General features: G+C 43.3%; 1 protein-coding gene across 2 annotated transcripts in view; it reads left to right on the top strand.

The window, feature by feature from the left end:
* The window catches only part of SPPL3 (signal peptide peptidase like 3), a 96,004-nt gene extending 73,739 nt beyond the window's left edge, over positions 1–22,265 (top strand). For both annotated transcript variants that reach the window (XM_010828638.1, XM_010828639.1), the window contains 9 exons: positions 6,851–6,939; positions 8,982–9,101; positions 9,914–9,992; positions 10,884–10,996; positions 17,328–17,434; positions 17,913–18,076; positions 18,801–19,000; positions 20,229–20,338; positions 21,032–22,265. In XM_010828638.1, coding sequence (XP_010826940.1) covers positions 6,851–6,939; positions 8,982–9,101; positions 9,914–9,992; positions 10,884–10,996; positions 17,328–17,434; positions 17,913–18,076; positions 18,801–19,000; positions 20,229–20,338; positions 21,032–21,103 — 1,054 coding nt within the window. In that variant the 3' untranslated portion in view covers positions 21,104–22,265. The remainder of the gene's footprint in view (positions 1–6,850; positions 6,940–8,981; positions 9,102–9,913; positions 9,993–10,883; positions 10,997–17,327; positions 17,435–17,912; positions 18,077–18,800; positions 19,001–20,228; positions 20,339–21,031) is intronic.
* The last annotated feature ends 1,100 nt before the right edge of the window (positions 22,266–23,365 follow it).

Here is a 23,365-nt window from a genome sequence, read left to right as displayed (position 1 = left end):
AGCGGGTACTCTTTCTACCCCCTTCTGATGCCTATGTCAGAAGCTTTCTCTATCTCCTTTATACTTTAATAAAACTTTATTACACAAAAGCTCTGAGCGATCAAGCCTCGTCTCTGGCCCCGGATTGAATTCTTCTCCTCTGGGGGCCAAGAATCCCGGTGTATTCGCGTGATTCAACAACAACCTTTCACTTTCGCCATCTCATATCCTGTCCTATCTTAAGAAAACATTTATAGAAATCTGAATTCATCGGATAGTGTGGGGAATGGTTATGTACATTGTAATGCATATGGACAAGTTCCTTGATATATATGAGCCTCATCAGTTCCTTTTTCAAGGTTCCCTTTATAGAAACCACTGTATAATTTTTCTAGGAACACACATTTAGCTTACAGCAAAGTTCCACCATATAGTGTTTACCTTGACCAAGTGAATGCTCCCTTTCATGGTACTTCCTTCCAATATTAGAATGATCAAAAAACATGGTAGTCTTAAAATACTAAAATAAAAAAATTCCATTTTGCCTTTCTTCTCCAGTATTCATAATTGTATTCCATTATCAGAATTCAAACAGGTGAACAAGTATAACTTTTCAGTAAATGTGTTTTCAGCTCCCTTTTGCTTCCTGCAATTGTCAATTGTTTATTTTCACTCTGCCCTGTTCAAAAGTATTTCAGACCATTAAGTTTTACAAGCTGTGATGAGATAAGGTAAATTAGAATGGGGCCAAAGAAAAGGTATGGGTGGAGACAAAGTAGAGCCAAAAATAAGTCTAAAAACACATACCATAGTGGCCAACACCCCTCCTGGTGGTCCACAGATACACAGTAAGCTTTCTAGCAGCCAACTTTCAGAAGAATGAAAGAAATTGAAAACTTTACAATGTCCTGAATAAAAAAAAAACAAATTGTGTAGGTGAATTGCAGTTACTCTTGCTTTTAAGATCAGACATAGGTTTATCCCAAAGACCCTCAGAAAGAGGATGCAATGTTGTATTGCATAGCATTTCATAACAGACATTGATTGTTGACTGAATTATAGTACTCTTCAATATAACCTGGTGGCGTTTCATGAAATTAGATTTCAGCAAAAGCAGTTTTGCCAAAATTGAGGAGACAAAACCAGTAGCAGAAAGTTGTGGTCTAGATTGCTAGCTTACTGTGATCTAACGTTACATTTTATAATATCTAGAGAAATCAATGCGTTATTAGTTCTTCAGCTGATTATTTCTGAATATTGATCTCTTGATAAACGTGGACAGTGGTCCAGACATGTACTGTATGGCTGGCTGAATATAGGCCTCTTTGTCTTAACAGTTCTCACGGCACATTTGCATTTTTATCACAACCTAGGAACCTAAAACAGCCTAACTATAAGCCCACATTTCCCCTTCTCCCGAGCAAGCAGTGGAAGTTCTTATGGGCCCAGGACTTTCCCAGAAAATGCCCTGTAATTCAGTCTGGTACCTACAGATACTAAAAGTTGACTTCCTTAAGTTCTATTCTTTATAGCTGAATCAGTTTTAGCCTGAAAAAACATTTAGAGCAAGTATCACTAGATCTCCACCTCCATCCCAATAAAACCTTAGTAAAGCACTCAGAGAATGTTAAACTACTTCCTGATGTAGTAATTGAATCAAACTATTGGGTTGGCAAAAAATTTGTTAGAGTTTTTCCATAAGATGTTATGGGAAAACCCAGATGAACTTTTTGGCTAACCCAATATATCAAAGTGACCCAAAAATGCACAGTGGGATTTGTACTTGTATATCAGCTTAAATTTGAAGAATGTTGATCAGTTGTCATTCTTTCTGACACTATTTTATCTGGCAGATTCAGTTGTTGGTTATACCCCACCCAGTTCAAGATCAAAACTGTATCATCCGCCTGTAAAAGGTTGCTTTTCTTACTGCTTGTCCCTAGTAAGGCAGGAATTGAGCCAAAAATGGTATCAGATCAAGTTAACTCAAGGAGAAATATTTTGGCTTTTTTAAATAGAATTATTTTTGCCTGTGCTGGGTCTTCATTGCTTTACAAGGGCTTTCTCTCGTTGCAGCAAGCGGGGGCTACTGTTCATTGCTGTGCGCCGGCTTCTCGTTACAGTGGCTTTTCCTTGGCGCACAGGTTCTAGGGTGCATGGGCTCGGTAGTTGCAGCTCCTGGGCTCTAGAGCGCTGGCTCAGTAGTTGTGGCGCACGGGCTTAGTTGCTCCTTGGCATGTGGGACCTTCCCGGTCCAGGGATTGAATTCGTGTCTCCTGCATTGGCAGGTGGATTCTTATCCACTGTGCCACCAGGAAGTCCCTATTTTTTTTTTTTTTAAGTAAAGGAGTTGTATGTATTGATGTGGAAATATATCCTTGGCGTACTATTGAATGAAGATTAATTTGTGAAATGACAGCTGTGCAGTGTGGGTAACCATTACTGGACCTCAGTCACAGTAGCCTGGGATCTGTTAAACCTAGGTCCATGGATCTTGTTTTAGAAAGCTGGAATACATGTATCTTCATGTTTGAGCAAATATATGGATCCTCACAGCCTCATTTAGCCAGACTTCTGTTCTGTGTGATAGTGACCAATGATAATGTTTGACAGGGCAAGGCCAAAAAAAAAAGAAAAATTGACTACAGTGATAAATACAAAAGATTTTTTTCCCCTTATTTAAAATTGCTTATAAAAGATAATGGATTATATAAACAAAAGTAATAATATAACATGGAGTTCATAGTATGACATGTAAAAATAAAAGGCACGGTAATAATAGTACAAGGGTTGAGAGGGAAATAAATGTAAACTGTTGTCAGGTTTTATATAAGTGAACTGCTGCCGTATACCTTGTGTTGTTAAAGATGTACACTATAAACTTTACAACAGCCACTAAAATAAAAGAGCAAAGAGTTATAGCTAATAAGACAACAAAGGAAATAAAACAGAGTCATTAAAAATTACTGTGTTAATCCAAAAGAAGGCAGGTACAGGGGAGCAACAACAAAAAACATAGTCTCCAACCTAATCATAACAAAAATCACATTAAATGAAATTGGCCTAAAAACCCCAATTAGAAGACAAGTGTCAGTAGAGTGCATAAAAAAGTAAGATCCAATTACATGATACTTACAGAAAGTACACAGTAAAGCCAGAAAAAGGATTTAGGGTAAAAGGTTGGGAAAAGATAAAACTTATACTCATCAAAAGAAAGCTGGAGTGGCTATACTGATGTCAGACAAAGCAACTTTGAGAGCAGGTAATATTACCACAGACAGAAACCCTTCTTTCATAATGATAAAAGGGGTCAGTTAAGCAACAAGACATAATAATCCCTAATGTTTATGCATCTAACAGGAGATTTTCAAAATACATGAAGCAAAAGCTGATACAACTTCAAGGAAGAATAAAACAAATGCACAGATGTAGATAAAGATTCCAGTACCTCTCTCTCAATAATCGAAAGAACAAAGCAGAAAATCAGTAAGGTTATAGTCGCTTAAGTAATGTTCTCAACCAGGTCAAGCTGGCATTTATTGAACACTTCAGCAGTGTAATAATACACATGTTCCTCAAGTATATGTGAAATATGTACCAGGATAGGATGTATTTGGGGACATTAAAAAAAAAAGTCTCAGTAAAAGGATTCAAGGCATACAAAGTATGAACGCTGATCTCTGTTAGTCAGCTGGGGTTGCCATAACAAAATACCACAGACTGGGTAACTTAAACAACAGAAATTTTTCTCATAGTTCTGGAGGATGGAAATCCAAGGTCAAAAAAAAAAAAAGGAAATCCAAGGTCAGAGTGCCACCACAGTTGGGTTCTGGTGAGCTATGTCTCCCTGGCTTGCAGATGGACACCTTCTTACAAGGCGCTCATGTGCATGGTCTTTCTTGGGCGTATGCTTGCTCTGGAAGGGAGAGAGGGAAACAAGGAGAGAAGGGGAGAGAGAGATCTGTTAGAAGGATACACTTCTATTGGGAGGGCCCCACCCTCAAGACCTTAGGAAAATTACCTCCCAAAGGCACCATCACCAAATACCATCCACCACATTGAGGGTTAGGGCTTCCACAAATGAATGTTGTCCGGGACCCAAACATTTGGTTCCTAACAAATCACAACTGGATTGAGCAGAGAAAGCTCTGGAGAATCCCCAGATGTTTGGAAACAAAAAGTAACACTCTTCCATGTATCAACCAAGACATCAAGAAGGAATTGGAAAATATTATGAATTAAAGTTGAAAACATACCAAATTTATGGACTGCTGCGAAAGCAAAGGGAATTGTAGCTCCACATACCTGGATTAGAATAAAGAAAAAGTTATCATTGATTTAAACCTTTTACCATTTCTGACTAAACCAGGAAAATGGAGCAAATGAAACTGTATTCAGTAGACAGAAGGAAAGAATAAAGATCAAAGCCAAAGTAAATCAAATAGATTTTCTCTGTGGAGAAAAACGGCTGAAACTAAAAGCTGATTAAAAAAAAAATCAATAAAGTTGGTACCCCTCTAGCCAGACTACCCTTGGGATAAAAAGAAGACACAGACTTCATATCAGGGACAAGAGGTGATACTACTAGAGTGCACAGATATTAAAAGGCTAATAAGGGATGACCGTAAACAACTTTATGCCAATAAATTTGATGACTTAGATGAAATGGGTAAATTTTTTGATGTATCTATAAATCGCAATCCATGCCCAAGGTCACTCAAGAGAAACAGGTAGCCTGAGTGGCCTGCACTCACTAAAGAAACTGAAAACGCCCCAGCGTTTTCCGCAAAGGCTGCAGCAGTTGGCAGCCCCGCCTGCAGTGTGTGATGCCTCACAGGCTTGCTGACCCTTGGTGGTTATCCGACGCTTTGCTCACAGCCCTCCTAATTGGTATTAGTGGTACCTCATTGTGATTTGGACTTATATTTCCCTGATGACTAGTGTTGTTAAAGAACTTTTCATGTTCTCACTGGCCATTTGCTTATCTTCTTTGGTGAGAGATTATTCACTGCCCACTTTTTATTTGGGTTGTCTATTATTGAATTGGAGGAGTTCTTTCTATATTCTAAACGTTCTCAGATACATGAGAGCACATATTTTATCCCATCTTTTGCGGTTGTCTCTTTTTTTTTTGAAAGTGTTCCTTGGTGCTCACAAGGTTTTTAATTTTGTTGAAGTCCAATTTATCAATTATTTAGTTGTGTTTTTTGGTGTCATAGGTAAGAATCCACTGCCAAATTCAAGGTCACAAAGGTTTTGTCCCAAGTTTTCTCGTTTTAGCTCTCAAATTATTTAAATTTAGATTAATTAAAATGAAATGGAATGCAGAATTCAGTCCTTCAGTTGCACTCGCACGTTTCAAGTGTTAATGGGCTCATGTCTACCAAGTAGGTCAGTGCAGGCTACAGGGCATTTCCACCATCACAGGAAGTTGTTTTGGACACACAGACACTTTAAATGAAGGCGGCAGTAGAAAATGAGCTAAGGACTTGAACGGTTCAAAGAGAAAGAAATGGTCAAGGTCAGTACATAAAATTGTTTAGTGGTTAAAGGATTCCAAATTAGGACATGCACAGCATTTTTAGTCCCCCAGATTGAATGTGTCTACTTTCTTCAGGTCTTGACTCAGAAATAGTACCGATGAGCCCTGCATGCCCCATTTAAAGTTTCATATCTACCCTCTCCATTTCCTGCCTTTTTCCTTAGCTGTTACCATTAACATACCACATACAATATTTAATTTTTCTTGTTTATTGTCAGTCTCCCTGGTCCTCAGATATAAAATCCATGAGAGCCTTTTTTTCTCTCCACTTGTTTCTCTCCAGTACCTAAAACACTCTCGGATACAGCAGTAACTCAATACATGTTGCTGTTGAGGGAGAGCTGATTTGGTGAAGAGAAACAAGTGCTCTTGATAGCTGATGGTGTACGATGTTGAATTTGTGATCTCCAAAGAAGATTTAGCTTTGGGACCAGGGACTAGGCTTGATCATTCAAGACCTTTTGTGTAGCAGAGTTTTATTAAAGTGAAAAAGGGACAGAGAAATCTTCTGACACAGACCTCAGAAGGGGGACGGAGAGTGCCCTGTCCGTAGTCTTAGCAAGGCCTTACATACTTTCTACCAGACCCACTCCTACAACATACATCTTAAGTTAACAAGATTAGAACTGACAATAGAAAGGTCTTACCAAACCCACTCTCACAGTGTACAAGTTTTAAAATAACAAGATGAGTCAGAAGGTTCTTGTTAAGGAGAAACAAATTCTTGAGCAAGATATGTTGTTGTTATATAGTCATTGGTGCAGAATTTAAGGGAAAACATACATCCTTGAGCAAGATGAGTTGTTTTGTTGTGCAATCATCAGCTCTGGGCTTAAAGGAAAAAAAATGTTTGTCCTTTTCTCCTCCTTGAGAACTCCAGACCCCTGTCTCCTCCTCAAGAGCCCCAGACCCCTTTCTCCTCCTCGGGGACCCCAGACTTCTTATCCACCTGCCTAGGAATTGACTCTCACTCTCATGCAATGCTCTGAGAGTAAATTGGTCCACCCTTTTTGGAAGCAGTTGTGTGGTATGTAAAAGTTTCAAAATTGTGCTTGTCCTTTGACCCAGTATTTCTCCTTCTAGGTATTTCTCATACGGAAGTAATTAAAGATGTGCAGAGATATGGCTGGAATATCCAGCCACAGTGGAATGCTTTTTTCTGCTGTCAGGAAAACTCTTGAACTAGCATGGAGAACTTTGCAGAGCTGTTCAAAAGAAATCCTCCTTTCTTCCCTAGTGCTTTAACATTTAAAACTATGTCTCATTACTGACTTTGCTGATCTACTTCTTTCTTGAAACTAAAACTTACCTATACAATTTTCCCCACAGGTCCCTTAATATGGACTTTGAAAACCAAGATAAAGAGAAAGACAGTAACAGTTCTTCTGGGTCTTTCAATGGCAACAGCACCAATAATAGTAAGGCATTTTTTGACAATTAACTGTCTACATGTAGTGGTCTTAATTTGATTCTTTCTATAACCCCAATTGATAATTTACTAGGTTTAAGGATTACAGTTGGTATAATAATACAGTTGAATCTGTATGGTATAGTTTGTTAAAGTTTTATGTTCTGAATCTGAGCTACAGATTTCTTGTGAATTCCTTTTAACTGTGCCTCAAAGCTTGCAGCCAAGATTCTTTATATTCTTAAAGACAAGCAAGATAGATGGGTATCTGTCTGCTTGTAGCTTCATTTAGGTCCTTTGGTGAGATTGATAATTTTGTAGGTGTTGATCATAAATTCATTTAGTGACTCTTAAAGATAGCTACTTGTAGTACTTGTAGAACTGTTGTATCTCCTCTGGTACTTCAGATTTTAAAGGATGTTTGCTTTGAAGAAACATAAGTATGCTATATGGCAAGTGTTTAGCAGCATTATTCATAGTAGCCAAAAAGTAGAAGCAACTCAAAGATCAATAAACTAGTTAATGGGATAACAGCGTACAGTATGTCCACACGATGGAATACTGTTCAGTATTAAAAAGAATGAATTACTGAAACACGCTCCAACATGGATGCACATCAAAACATTGTTAAGTAAAAAAGGCCAGATAGAAAAACTACGTATTTTAAGAATCCAGTTATATGAAATTTCCAAAAAGACAAATAGAGACAGAAAATAGATTAGTGGTTTCCTGGGTCAAGAGATGGGAAGAATTAACAGTTAACTGGCATGAGGGATCTTCTTGAGATGAGGATATTCTAAAACTAGATTATAGTGAACCTTTCACAGTTGGTGCATGCTAAGTCACTTCAGTCATGTCCAACTCTTTGTGACCTTTTGGACTGTAGCCTGCCAGGCTCCTCCGTCAATGGGATTCTCCAGGCAAGAATACTGGAGTGGGTTTCTGTTTCCTCCTCCAGGGGATCTTCCGGACCCAGGAATCAAACCGCAGTCCCTTATGTCTCCTGCATTTGCAGGCGGATTCTTTATCACTAGTGCCACCTGGGTAGCTTCACACTTGATAAACTTAACAAAAAAATACTGAATTACTTAATACTGGTAAATTTCATGGTATGTGAATTGTACTAGAAAGTTGGTAATGCTTGTCATAGAAGGTACTAATTTAGAAATAAGGAGACTTGATAATATTGAGAGATTGATATTGGGTACCTACCATTCACCAGGACTTCCCTGGTGGCTCAGATGGTAAAGTGTCTGTCTACAATGCGGGAGACCTGGGTTCAGTCCCTGGGTCTGGAAGATTCCCTGGAGAAAGAAATGGCAACCCACTCCAGTACTCTTGCCTAGAAAATCCCATGGCCAGAGGAGCCTGGTGCAGGCTACTGTCCATGGGGTGGCAAAGAGTTGGACATGACTGAGCGACTTCACTTTCACTTTTCTTTCACCATTCACTTGATATTTATTAGATATTTTGAAAGTTGCAAAAAGAGTTGGTACCCAAGCTGTCGCATAGGCAGTGTGGCCAGAATACCCACAAGGTGTTAATAAAGTGCTGAGACAGCAAATACCACTTTCCATCCTATACCTCGAGCAGGTGCTTTTTCTTATGGGCCTTTACCATAGCCTCAGAGTCCCTTCTGAACCAGCATCTGCTGGCAGTAGGTCAGAGTAAGCACCAGTGGTGAAGTCATTTTGACCTCCATGTACAAAGAGACTAGAGAGAAAGACAAGCCAAGATGGGCAACAGTGGGTCAAGTTAGTAACGGGTTCTCCTGGAGAAGGTGAATTTGAGATGAAACAGTGATATTGGATCACTGGAAGAGCATAGCATATGGGCGCAGAGCAGGAGACGAGCGCCTGCTATAGTGAAGGCACTACGAGGACAGCAGGGAGTACATAGTCGCGTTTCCTGGGAAAGAATCCGAGGGCCTCGGTATTCTGTATCGTATGTACTAATCCCTAGAGCTGTCTGCATCTTGATGAGTTAATGTATTTCAGTCCATGGGCGCAGAGCCTGTTACGTAAGCTGTTACTATGCTCCTTTCTCTTTCAGGTATCCAGACCATTGACTCTACCCAGGCCCTGTTCCTTCCGATTGGAGCATCTGTCTCTCTCCTAGTAATGTTCTTCTTCTTTGACTCAGTTCAAGTAGTTTTTACAATATGTACAGCAGGTAAATGAGTTCTGCTATCTAGTCTTAAGCTTAAAAGGAAATTTTTTAACGCTTTTAAAAATCACCATTCAAAAATTAAGATTTATACACCACTCTTTTGCAAGTTTTTCTTCCTAAGTCTTCTTTGTCCCCAAGTCTGCCTTTCCGCCCTCCTCCCCACCCCTCCCTGAACCACTTGATAGCTCTGTCATCAGTTCTGACTTGCCAACTCAGTCTGGATGAAAGGCTAGGGTTTAAAAACTCAAGAACTTTGTGGCACCAGAGCAGAATTGCTTTGGCTTTGACTCCTTGTCTGATAAGTTACCAGAAGGTCCAGTTTGGTAGAGTCATTGTTGGCAACCCTTACCCATGTATGTTTCTGCAGATAGAAACACTGAGAGCTAATCAGTAATTCGACTGTCAGCTAGCTGATCAGTTTTCAAGATGATTGATGGTGGACGTGTATCAATGTAAAACATTAAAATGCTAGCCTTCAATATTGTAATTAGCCTCCAATTAAAATAAATTAATTTTAAAAATGCCAGCCTTGTTAGATCATACTCTGGCCTGCCATTTATCGTTTGTTGTTGAGATAGACGAGAAAGAGAAAACCTGCCAGTGCTACCCCTACCTCAAACCAGGAGTGCAAAGCGGTTATCTGTGCTCAGCTAAAGACAGACACTGTTCTTTTCTCTAGTTAATTAATACTATTGTATGCACTTGTGAAGGAAAGTATTGTAGGCAATAATTATTTCTGTAAGTCATGCCATTTTTCTTATGATTAGTAAAACATTAAACAACAAAAAAATTAACCATACATTTTCTTTCTCTAGTTCTTGCAACGATAGCTTTTGCTTTTCTTCTTCTCCCGATGTGCCAGTATTTAACAAGGCCTTGTTCACCTCAGAACAAGTAAGGACTTGGGATATTCCTCTAAACTATAAGTGTATGTTTTTTTTCTTCATACTTGATAGCAATATTAAGAGTACATTTTCTGATATTGACTGAAGCACAAAAATGCCAGAAGACTAGAAAATGAGATGTTTGATTTTTTAAAACTGGAAAGTGATACTTCTTTTTGCACCTTCTCATAGCAGAGGAAATCTAAACAAATCTTAGGAAGTCAGAGTCATTGCAGTATGCTTCCTTGCTTAGATTATTTAAAGATGAGCAGTTTTTTTTATCCCTTTACTAGTTAATAGAATATGAAAATCGTGCTTGACTCAGACATTCTTTCCCTTTTGTCTCTGATGACCTAGATATATACTAGCTGCTTAGGTTTTATTCTAGTGTTCACACCTTAACTCCTAAAGCTATTGCTTCATGGAAACAAAATGCTATGCTAATGGAGATGCTCTAAGTTCTTAGGAAATCAGTCGCTTGGGGTGGCTGATTTTCCCAGGAATTAGTGATAACCAAATAGATGGACTATCTTAATTTTATTCACCTTTGGTTAATGAATTGAATTGTTGACTTTCCTCATTTTATTTTCCTCATAAGAATTAGAAATTTCTCTGTATTTAATTTTTCAAATATTGATATTATCACTTTAAACTTCTCAATATCCATGTTGGTATCTGGGATAAAAGGTACATTATCTAATGGGTACAGAAATGTAATCCTTCTGAACTTTCTGTAGTTTCTTCCAAAGAAATTTGGGTATTTTGGATTTCTGGGTATCTCGGTATTGCCTCCTATTTCACTCTGGCCATCTCAGATTCTGAACATGAAGAACCAAAGGAGAGTTTGCTTACTGAACGTGATTTACTGTCTGTTAGTCCAGTCAGTATTGTCTGTTCCCAGGATTTCCTTTGGTTGCTGTGGACGTTTCACTGCTGCTGAGTTACTGTCGTTCTCTCTGTCTGTCATGCTCGTCCTCATCTGGGTTCTCACTGGCCATTGGCTTCTCATGGATGGTAAGTAACTACTGGGTGACAAGTGGAAATTGTAATATCAGTTATGGTTAAATTTGTCCTCTCTTCCTCTACTTTCTGTGTTTTAGTAGTATACTACTTCTGATTACCATGAATTCTTAGGTGTCCAGAGATGGTGTTTTGTATCAGTTTTTACCCACACTCTTAAGATACTTTCTAATAACAGCTTTTTTGAGATGTAATTCACATATCATACAATTGATATACTTGAAGTGTACAATTCAGTCGTTTTTAGTATGTTCAGAGTTGGGCAGCCACCACTTGAGAGCATTTTAACACCTACCCTCCAAAACCCACACCCATCAGCAGTCACTGCCTGTCCCCTCCCCAGCCCCAGATGTACCCTGGTCTACTTTGTGTTTCCGTGAACGTGTCTCTTACAGACATTTTGCAGAAATGACATCACATATGACCTTTTTTGTCTCTTCTTTCACTTGGCATGCTGTTTTCAAGGTTCATCCATGTTGTACCATACATCAGTACTCCTCTGTTCCTTTTTATGGCCAGATATTGTTTAATTTTATAGATGCATCAGTTTTATTTATCCATTCATTAGTTGTTTTCACTATTTTGACTTGTGAATAATGCTACTGTGAGAAATGGAGTACAAATTTTCTGTACTTTGTTAATATACATGGGATTATACTATAATATGAGGAATATATAATAGTGTATTGATATAAATACATGTCTATATCATTATATACAGGGTAATAATAGCTAACATTGAGCTGCTGAGTGTTTTACATGGATTTTTTCATGAAATCCTGAAAACAACTCTTTGAAGTAGGTACTGTTGTTGTTGTTCTTATTTTACAGAAGAGGAAGTAATTTCAGAGAAGTGACTTTTAGTCTCTTCTTGATTTAAGACCCTGTAACCATCTTCACCTCCTTTTTCATTCATTTCTTCTCTCGTCTTCACAGTTCACTTTACTAATCTCATAAGATTTTATCTAACTGCCTTGCCCCACGAAGTCTGTTCACCCTTTTCTTTCTTTTGATGTTTCAGAAGGGAAGAAAGTTGAAATACTACAGTCGGTTTTATGCTGTTTTAGCTCATCCATGTTGTAATGTGTATCAGCACTGTCTAAGGGATTTTTAAAGTGGGAAATTTGGAAAGCAGAGATATGGGTGTGGGCGGCACTTCTTCCTCTAACCCATTCCAGCAACCACAAGGCTAATCCAGGCCTTAGGACAGAGCTTTTTGAAGGCACTGCCAGGTCTGAGGGCTCCTCTTCTTGCCAGGCTCCGTGTCCTGCAGCTCGGAGGATGGCACGCCTGCAGCGGAGCTGTCACTCGGTGCTGTCTGAGCACAGAGCAGGGTGTGACCGTGAAGGAACGGCACAGGGCTTCTGTGGGGCGACACACTGCTCTCTGCTGAGTGTGGGGGTCACTCTACACGTCTCTACACATGTTCACATCCACAGAACTGCATGTCTGAAGCCAGACTGCTGTTTCTGCCGGTGATAATCTGTGAAACGTTAAATATACGTACTTACGATTTTATATAATTTGTTTGTATACATTTGAGGCTGTCCAGGTGTGGGTCGGAAAAGAATTTCCAGACACAGAGCATCTCAGAAGGGAAGGAGTTTATTAAGACAAAGAGCAGAGATACTGTGGGCACTGTGAGCACAGTGGGCAGACCTCTGGACAGACCAGGGAAAGTTGACAGTATTCGTGAGTTAATAGCCAATTTTTATAGCCTGAAGACAAAGTACCTGCCCGCCGGAAGGTTGGCATTAGGTGTCAGGCTGGGGCGCCACAGGGTGTTTACCGGAGTGGGCATCTTTGCCTGATTGGGAGTCAGGAAGCCTTATAGTGATGGTCAGGGGCTTATGTCAACGGTTACAAAGGGGATCAATTAGCTTTGGAGGTGACCTTGGTTCTGGGCTCTGCTTCTGTGGCCGTGGTACAAGGCCTCGCACCTGCGGCCTGGGTTATGACTCTGCACACTTGCTGTCATACTTGTTGAGTGCCTTTTTTTTTTAAGTGCCTACCATAGACCAAGTATGGGAACTCAAAAGCAGTTCCTTGAGGTTGCAGATCAAGTTACCGTTTAGACTTACACACAGACCTTTAAGTGACTCAGTAGGAGGTCAGGGTCTCAGTCACCAGGCCCAGTCTGTAGTGGCGGACTGAGCTCTTGACAGGCGTGGTCTCTTGTGGTAGTGCCATAGATTGCCTGATTAAAAAAAAAATTAACTATGATCATTTGCTTCAGTACTTGAATACCCACTGCGCATATAAATATGCATTCTGAAGTGCAGTGTTTAGAATTTTTAAGTGGTTTATCGAACTGCTAAATTTCCCAGATTCAAGTATCTGTGCTTTCAGTATCCTTGTGGATTGGTGGTTGATAACTTAAGTGCTTCTGAAGGTTGATAAAGAATAAGTTGAGAAGAAGAAATTCCATCCAAAGTCACAGCAGGGCTTGGCCAGATTATAGCAAAAGGGTAAGAACTGTTTTATAGATACTAGAAGTTAGTAGTCGTAATGTAGCCATTAACCTGCATTTGACTTTTCCTAACATTAACTCCTGATTCCTTCCAAGGGCTGATTTGTTAACCAAAAGCAGTATTGAAATTGAGCATGTAGGTGATTTTGAAAGACTTGAATAGAACCTAATTGCTCCTTAAAATATGTATTGTAGAAAATTAAGAAGTGTTGGTCCTGTTAATGATTAGAGTAGTGTCAGTCAGTCAGTCTCACAGCTGCTTTTGTGATTATAGCCCTTTAATCTCATCCAGTCCAGTGCTTCCTGATGAGGAAGCAAACAGACATTTCTCCTCTACTACTTCTGAACAAAAACTTGATATAAAGGTTGGTTAGTTGGTTAAAATCTAAACTGAATTATTTCAGTCCCATATAAATTGACAGTTTGGATGATTGTTAGCTACATATTAAGAGAAAATGTTCTATGATGATGTCCTTAAATGACAGAGCCCTTTCCCGTAAATGGCACCCCTAAGTTCATGTACACAGAGGAAAGCTCCAAGCACTACAGTTTCACCTAGACCTCTGGAAACCACAGTCACCTACCTGGGACTGGTTAGTCTCCATCCTGACACTCAGAGCTGACGTGGTGATGGTGATGCTTAAACAACCTTGGAGCTTCTAGCCCCTGGGTAGTCTGAGGCTCTCTGTAATCCCACTCCATACTGTCGGTGGCTCTGCTACAGGCTCTGTAATCCCACTCATACTGTCGGTGGAACTGGGGCTTCCCAGGTGGCTCAGTGGTAAAGAATCCACCTGCCAGCACAGGAGACGTGAGTTCAATCCCTGGGTTGGGAAGATCCCCTGGAGAAGGAAATGGCAGCCCACTCCTGTATTGTTGCCTAGAAAATCCCATGGACAGAGGAGCCTGGCAGGCTGCAGTCCATGGGGCCACAAAGGAGTCAGACACGACTGAGCAACTAAACAACAGCTGGACACACATAATGCTGTTTACAGGTTTTGCTAAGGATTTGAAGTTTACTAAGCTGCTGACCCAGTTTTTAAAAGATTAGGTTCTTCTCAAAACAGCAAGCAGTATGTCCTTCATACTCCATTCTCTCCTCTCCTCGAGCATTACGTAGGACCAGAAAATACCAAAGTAGTGTGCCTCTAAAAAAGAAGAGGTTGGCATGAGGGAAGGTGACGTTCTTTTCCAGATAAATTGATTTGCATAGCCCTCTGAAGCTCAGTTTTGAGGGCAGTCAGCTGAATGGTCTTCACTGCACGGCTGCAGGTAGGGTGGGAAGAGCCCTGTTAGACTCTGTAGGGAAGCGGGGGCAGCAGCTCCCCACACGCTGTTGTACAGGGACGGGGCCATCTCGCCACGGGAGTCTTGCCTCTGGACTAGAGTCAGTACAAATGGGCCATAAAGGACAAGCTTTATTTTCCCAGAGACCAGGATCAGAAACAAATTTGCATTGTGAAAGGTACCTAATAGTTGAAATTTTTTTGAGTGTTCATCTAGGCTCCCCAAACCCTGAGTGGCCCTAACTTGTAAACTTACATCATTTTCTATCATTTTTGCTACTTCCCCAAATGATAAGGATCTCGTACTGGTTATACTGGTTAAATTGTCCTTGTGACCAAGTTTACAGTTTTCCCTAAAAAGAGAGAGAGCCTTTGAGCTTTTAGTTGTTTGTTTCTCATATATATCATTGTCTGATGTGTTTGTGACTTGTTTTCTGCTGTTACAGAAAAGCTAGCTTGCTAGCCACACATCTGTAACATTCTGAAATATGTTCTCCCCTGACATGCAAACTGTCTTTCCAGACTTCTGTGCAGAATCAGGTATCATTTTGTAGGTAATGATAATGTGGATTTCTTTTAAATGAGTGTTTTTTCAATTAAATCCTGTTCTTTGAAGTTAATTTACAGTGAAAACAGAATGATAAATATGGTTATTTTAAAGGGTGAGGCTTAAAGCTTGTTTTCAGAGTTATTCTGAGAAGCAGTAATATTAAGAAGGTACTTTATAGAGTTTTCTTGAACTAAATCTATAGCTTCTTTTTTACCTACTCAGTTTCCTACTCTTAACAAATTAACCTTTTAAATTTGGAAGGACTTGAAAGAATTTGACCAGTAAGTGGTGTGGTATGTTACAAAGGCTGATGAATCTTGTACACACATTCCTCATGTTCAAGGACCATTGAGCCACGTTCATACTCTACTTCCCCTGAGCAGTTCAGGGCCTAGAAGAGCCCTGACAGATAGATGTCTCATTTTATAGCTCTTGCTATTTGCCTAAGATTAGAAAATGGTCAATCCCAGAAATCTAGCAATTGATCTTTTTTTTTTGGTTTGGTTTGGTTTTAAAATGCTAGACCCTGGCGCTTGGTCCACAACCAGATTGGCTTTGCGGAAGCCTTTGTCTTAGATGTGAGCACTGCTTAAGGCCTTCCAGGTTACACGATCCTTTTAGAGAACATTGCATCTCGGCTTGGTGTCCTTTTCTTTGTTCCTGGCCCTCCTGGTTGAGAAGGAGAAAGTGATAGAGATTCTATCCATAGTATATTAAAAATAATTATAACTAAATGGCAGAGATTAATAATTTACCTCTCTAACATTTTTGATTAATTTACATTTAACCAGAAGTTAAGTCTGTTGGTAAATCTATTAGGGAAAGTCTTGGGTTTTCTCAGGCAGCATGCAGTGAGGGAAAGTTGTCACCTCTGTTCCTTAGAAGAACCCAGAAGAGGAGGTAAGATTTTTTAAGGATGACTTGAATGAAAGAATGAAGAAAAAGAAAGGCCAACTGGATGAATACTTGAGAGTGTGTTTTGGGGCTGTGACCGGCTGGTGGCGCTGTTTGGTTGGTGGGCATTGAACTTACTTGTCATTGAACTTACTTGTGCTGAGAACCTTCTCTGAAGTAGTCAGACGGGATGCACGCTGCCTTTTCAAACATGGAACTTGGGAGTCTGGTGGGGAGACTTGGTTGGCATGGTTGGAAAGAGGTTATTGCTCAACTCAGATGGAGAGGAGGAGTCAGTGGAGGAGTAGGAACATGAGAGGAAACTTGGGGCCAGGCCCCTGCGGCATTGCCTGTGTGTGAGTCGTGCCTCCTCAGTCAGAAGTAATCCATCACAGAGAAGGGGACCTCATGACTTGAGGCAGGGGATGATTTTTGACAAGGGCAGTGAAGAGTGTAAGCGGGGGAGAGAGAAAACAGGAAAGGATACACACAGCAAAGCAGGAAGTGTGGGGAATCCGGACCTAGATGTGCAGTGGTGGTAAAGAGGAGCACCCCAGATGGTAGCAGCAGCCTGTGCACGCATGAGGAAGGTTGTGTTAAGTTGAAAAGGAACGCAGGGTTTCTTGCTTTGAAGATGAGCAATAAGATGACATTGTGTGGAGTCATGAGAAACCCTGTCATTGAGCAGTTCTGTCTTGTCCCCTTTACTATAGACCCAGGTGGAGAGGATGAGCATAAAGGAGTGACTTGACTGGAACAGTGTCCTTAAGGAAGTGAAGAAGATGTGCTCTAGGGTGTGGCTTTAAAGGAGTAAGGGCAATGCAGTGAAGTAGTGGGGGAGGCAGGAGACAGAGCTGGGAGAGCTGGGCTTGGCCTCGAGCTTTATCATTCAAAACAGCCCAGGGGGTCTTAGTTGACCACCATCGCCAGCATGAGGCAAGGGGTTTTCCCAAATACCAGGAGGTCAGAATGGGCTGAGGTGGGCACATTGCACTCGTGGAGCGTAAGCACCTCACCTGGGGCATAGGGCTGAGGGACCTACAAACTCTGTTAGGTTTCCAAGCTGAATAGTGTGTGGAGGGTGGCTGTGCGTGTGCTCCACTCTGACCGCTGTCTCCTCCCCAGCCCTGGCCATGGGTCTCTGTGTCGCCATGATCGCCTTCGTCCGCCTGCCCAGCCTCAAGGTCTCCTGCCTGCTTCTCTCAGGGCTTCTCATCTACGATGTCTTTTGGGTGAGTGTCCCCCCGGAGCTGCTGCTCTCCTTCGGGTCTGACTAGAACATTCACTCCTGAAAATGTACTCGGTACCCTAAGTCTGCTGGCCAGGGTACCTCCTGTCCAAGACCACTCCTCCGGGCCAGCACTACACCTGTTGGAAGATGAGCGGGCCTGTGTGCATGGAGACTTGTCAGAGTAGAGAGTCCGCGGGTGACTCTTGGGTGAGGAGGGAGCACAAGGCTCTCTGCCCTGGAGAGAAGCAAGGCTCTCAACCCTGGAGCATGGCCAGCTGTGCACTTAGGGCTCCCTCTCTGGGTGTGGAGAGAACAAATCTGCAACACGTACAAGAGCAGAGCTCTTCTCGTTCCTCAAAGTGTGCAGTCTGAAAAGCCTGATGCTGCAGTCCTGAGACTCTGCTTTCAGAAACAGAGGGCTGGTGCTGAGGTCGCGGTGCCTCCAGCTCCCTCTGGTAAAGGTGACTCTCCCCTGGCAGGTGTTTTTCTCCGCCTACATCTTTAATAGCAACGTCATGGTGAAGGTGGCCACGCAGCCGGCTGACAATCCCCTTGACGTCCTATCCCGGAAACTCCACCTGGGGCCCAACGTTGGGCGCGATGTCCCGCGCCTATCTCTGCCTGGAAAACTGGTCTTCCCTAGGTAGGACTGGGCCTCGTCTCGGGAGGGTGAGGACCCCACCCTCCTTTGCCCCTTCGTCCCCGCTTGGTTGTCATTGTCATCAGCATGCTGATGGGGACCAGGAAAGGGTTGTGAATCGTCTCCATCTTACAGATGACAGGACAGGAGTACTGACAACTTCCAGAGATGGGTCATCAAGTGATACGGATGCAGCTTTTTAATAATTGATTGTTATCAAACAGCCATACATTACTGCTGTACTGCAAGTTGGCTAGAGGGAATTAACAGGAGCATCTGGGTCTTTTTTTTTTTACTTTTCAGACATTTGTAAAAATGTGCTAATGCTAAAATTAGAGTCCCTGGAACTATAATCTTGGAAAAATTAAGGTGCTGCTTTCATCTCCCATGTCTGGTAGTAGTCGGGTGCTTACTGGACATCTCAGCAGTGAATGTGTGACACATGGTGAGTTGACATCTCTAGAGGCGGCAGCACTACGCGGAAGCTTCAGCAGCCGCTTAGGTGGTGCTGTCCCAAAGCGCTGGCTGCTGCAGACCATTCTTCCAGTACTCTAGTGGCGTTCAGTCTCCACACTCCTCTAACAGCTAGTGCTGTTAAACCAGTAGCGATTGCCATCAGCCGTCAGATAAATTCTTTTTGGCTTCTTAAAAAGCGAACAGACCTTGAGCAGGAGGAGGAGTGGGGTTGTAGAGGGTGAAACCCCTGACGTGTGACACTGCATTCCAGCTCCACGGGCAGCCACTTCTCTATGTTGGGCATCGGAGACATCGTGATGCCTGGACTGCTGTTGTGCTTTGTCCTGCGTTATGACAACTACAAGAAGCAAGCCAGCGGTGACTCCTGTGGTGCCTCCGGACCCGCCAACATCTCCGGGCGCATGCAGAAGGTTTCCTACTTTCATTGCACCCTCATTGGATACTTTGTAGGTAAGAGGACCTGGGAGGCTGCATGCGATCCCCTCCCTGACTATCTTCCAAGCCCTGGAGTTAACCCAGATCTTGCAGCTACAGATGCTGGAGGAAGAAGAGCAGTCACTCTAGTCGTTGCTATAAACAACCACAAAGGGGAAGGAAACTCCTGACCCTGAGGTGAGGCCAGCAGCCTCGTTCCCTATCCAGTAATAGTGTGTTTGAAGGACATTGTAGGAAAAGTGTGGTCAGGCCTCAGAGCTGAGAACACCTACCCCACGGTGATGGAGCAGTGTGTGTGCTTAATTACGTCTTCAGCGTGAGTTTAATGGATGTCATGTTTATTTCCTCTGCTGTTTGACAGATATTTCCCTTCATCTGCTCTAACATTTCCATCACCTCTGACCTGGACTCTCCTTGGCTAGTGTTTCTCTAGCCAGCTCTGTTTTGGCTGGACAGGGAGAGACGGTTGTATATCTGCCCTGCGTGAGCTGTGACAGCGAGGGGAGAGGAGCACCTTGCTCACCTCAGTGCCTCCTGCTGAGGGAGCCCTGCACAGTTCCATGGCGCTTTCCTAGGCCTGCGCTCATTTCCACTCCAGCAGCTCCCAGTGGGCAAGGCCACTGCCCTGCGGCTTGAGATGTGCAAGGCCACATGGCTGTCATAAGCAGCAGGGCTAGAACTTGAACCCAGGTCTTTTGCTTCCAAGTGTGTCCTCATCCAGCTTCCCAGTGGCACTAGTGGTAAAGAGCCCACCTCCTGCCAACTCAGGAGACATTAGAGATGCGGGTTCCACCCTGGGTCGGGAAGCTCCCCTGGAGGAGGGCATGGCAGCCCACTCCAGTATTCTCACCTGGAGAATCCCATGGACAGAGGAGCCTGGCGGGCTACAGTCCATGGGGTCACAAAGAGTCGGACACGGCTGATGCAGCTTAGCACGTCCACACGCCTGTCATCATCATATATATAGGAGACGGGGAGACCAGGCACATTTGGGGCCAAAATGAGGTCTGGAACCAGGGACTTCGGCCACTTACAGGCCCTTGGAATTCTAAGTTTTGAAAAAGCTGTGCTGCTCCCTGTTTCTTTCCCTGCTCAAGCTAGGATGTCACTCCCTACCTCTGGAGGGGGTGTCACGTTAGAGCTGCACAGTCTCAGGGCCATGCTGCGAAGCCGTCAGGTGACAGAGGTCTCCTCCCTCGGGCTGGCTGCTTGGAGTTACTCACCAGCGTTTCTCTCCCTGCAGGTCTGCTCACTGCGACTGTGGCGTCTCGAATTCACCGAGCAGCCCAGCCTGCCCTTCTCTATTTGGTGCCATTTACCTTATTGCCACTCCTCACGATGGCCTATTTAAAGGTGAGAAAGGCAGGTATAAGCCAGTGGAAACGATAAAATGACATTGACCCTGGACTTGGCTAGGTATTCCCCTTGCTTGAGGTATTCCCCTAAGCTCTTCATCTTGGGATCTCTGTGTGTGTGTGTGTGTGTGTGTTTTTGCTAACCTGCTACTAGCAACCTCTTCCAGATTTTTAACAGCCATTGGCTGAAAATACTAATGAGTTAGACCCCTCACCACCTAGTCATGGATTAGTTAACTGAAATCCCTAAAACCCTGCTGCAGAGACTTCCTGTTTCTCTTAAAAGCAGCATGCTATTACCACCTAATAGCTCTTTTAGTACTCTGCATTAAAGATTGGAAATAAGAAATGTAAAACCTGAGGGCCCTGATTCACAAGGTTTATACTGTCACTCACATTTTACAGACTAGGAAGCAGACACAGAGGTTAAGTATGAGCCTGGATCATTTGACTCACAAGTGGTTGAACTGCCCCCAGGACCGAGTCAGAGCCCTTTCCTGCTCAGGGTGCCAGGAGCCCTTCTAGCAAGTTCTTCAAAGAACTGGGAGGTTACTTTTCAATGAGTAAAATGTGAATGTTCTTTGATTCTGCACAGAATCAATCTGCTCTGAGGTCAGGAGTCAGGAAGGGCTTGTACATAGATAGGTGTGCCTCGATCTGAAACATGTGGCTGAAGTCGTGTCTTTCCCAGGGTGACCTACGGCGAATGTGGTCTGAGCCATTCCACTCCAAGTCCAGCAGCTCCCGATTCCTGGAAGTATGATGGATCACAGCGGGCGACCAGAATGGCCTCTCAGTCCTTCTCTGTCAACGTGTGGCTTGTTTCCTCTAAGAGCTGGCCTGGTACTCGGAGATGCACTTGTGTAAGGACTGCCGTGTGCCCAGATTTTGCATTTTCGGGAGCGAGGTGCTGGAGCCTGCGTGGTTCCTTCTCTTCCTGCCGCCGGAGAGGTGGAGCCCCTCCTGGAGTGACAGGTCCTCCCCCACCCCCCAGCGCGCCTCCCTCCCCCGTTTTTATGGATCTGCACCAGACTGTTACCTGCGGGGGACGGAGATGCGACTGTTGACACTGACAACGGCAAGGAGTCGTTCTGTACCTTTGAACACTAAAAGGATGGAAACCTTAGCAAACTGGTTTCTTCAGTGAACCCTCAAGAACTTTGGGACCAGTTTCCTATGGGGGACTCAGTTTCAGAGAACTGAGACAGAAGCTCTTCTGTCGTTATATTCTTCTTTCCTTTTTTTGGATTTATTAAATATTTTCTGTGGTGTGAAGTGACTTATTAAATCCACAGACATTGAGTGACTTCTTACAACATACACATAAGAATTTGTTGTAATGAGTTCATGTCCACCCAGACGTTGTGTTGGCAGTGAACGAGGGCACGGTTTTTATACGTACATACACACCCACATGCACATAGATAAATATGAATAAACAGAAATTAAAACCCGCTAAGCTCATGCTGTGTAGCGGACAGGGGCTTGCTGTAATTTCTAGCATGTAGAGCAGTTCACGCTGGCTTCCTTGTATACAGACAAGCTGCTGTCTCTCCACGACTGAACGTGCAGTTAAAAACCAGTATAGTATTTGTACTGATAGACTCATGGACTGTAGGGGACTCTCATTTGGTTTTGATCAGTGTAGCAAATTAGGGATGAAAAGTTAAACCTTTCTGGCCCGTTTTTTTTTGTTTTGTTTTGACAGGCTTCTTCCTTGCAGGGTTTTCAGTAGTTTCTTGAACCAATGCATGTATTATGCCAGCAGGTGTCTGTGCTTCTGATCATAGTAATGTACTACTTGTAAATACATTTTTCTATTTTCTATTTTTTTTGTATTTTTTTTTTTTTTGGCCTTTTGTTTCATTGGTGTGCTGTATTTTCCATGCCCTCACTCCTTTAAGAAAAAAAAAGGAAAAAAGCAACACGAGCCTGTCCTTGCTGTTGTGATTGCAGTCTTGGTTTCCCTGTGGTGACAGCTGGGCACTGGGGACAAATGTCAAACACCCCCCAAAGACGGGCCCTCCGTTGCAGGAGTCGCAGCTCGAGCTTGCAGCTACAGCCTCGACTGGGGGCCAGCGTCCAGGCGGTGGCTAATGTGAGTGGCAACTGGGGGGCCAGCGTCCAGGCGGTGACTAATGTGAGTGGCAACTGGGGGGCCAGCGTCCAGGCGGTGGCTAATGTGAGTGGCAACTGGGGGCCAGCGTCCAGGCGGTGGCTAATGTGAGTGGCAACTGGGGGCCAGCGTCCAGGCGGTGGCTAATGTGAGTGGCATCTGTGGACTGACGGGGGAGTCGCCTGTCGTCTGGATCAAGAGAAGCCGGGGATGGGCCTGTACACCTGGGAGCACAGGCTGCAGAGGGGCCTGCTGTCCTGGACTCTCCCTGAGACAGGTGACCTGTGTAGAAACCGGGGGCACTGGGGGCCCTGTGGCTGGAGGTCGCAGTGTGCGGCATTCACAGGCGGGCGGTGCACGTGGCCGTCAGCGTACTGCATTCCTCCATGTCTTCAGGTCCCACTGAAGGCTGTTTGGTTGTTTTGTTGGTTTTTGTTTACTGTTTTTAATAAGTGCCTCCTTTCTAGCCTTTGTTACCTCACCTTCACTTTTGGGTGTTGGTACCAAGTGGAGCTCCCGTCACCACCTACCTGCTCAGCCTGTCCAGGAGACCAGCGGCATCCCCTGCAGCTGTGGTTCATGCTGCACACGTCCCAGGACGGAGGCTTCCGCTGTCCACACAGCTCCCAGCAGTCTCTGGGTTCAGCGGAGACGGGGAGTACACGGTGTGACCCCTGCTGAGGAGCCAGCCCTCTTAAGCCCTCAAGGATGCCGATGGCTAACTAAGGGGCGGGGCGAGAGGTGGGGGGACTCTTCCACAATGACCCTGATTAAGGGCAAGTGCTGACCATAGTCAAAAATAACCTCCTGGCAGTTAGTCATTTTCATTTTTCTGACTTTTCATTATAAAACAATTCCAGACAGAAGGTAAATTTCTGTCATCACTCCTATGCAGGTTTAGTAGGGGGA

This window comes from Bison bison, unplaced genomic scaffold (assembly GCF_000754665.1).
Source record: "Bison bison bison isolate TAMUID 2011002044 unplaced genomic scaffold, Bison_UMD1.0 scf7180017864495, whole genome shotgun sequence".
In the NCBI taxonomy this organism is placed as follows: domain Eukaryota; kingdom Metazoa; phylum Chordata; class Mammalia; order Artiodactyla; family Bovidae; genus Bison; species Bison bison.
This window is presented reverse-complemented; position numbering and strand designations above follow the sequence as displayed.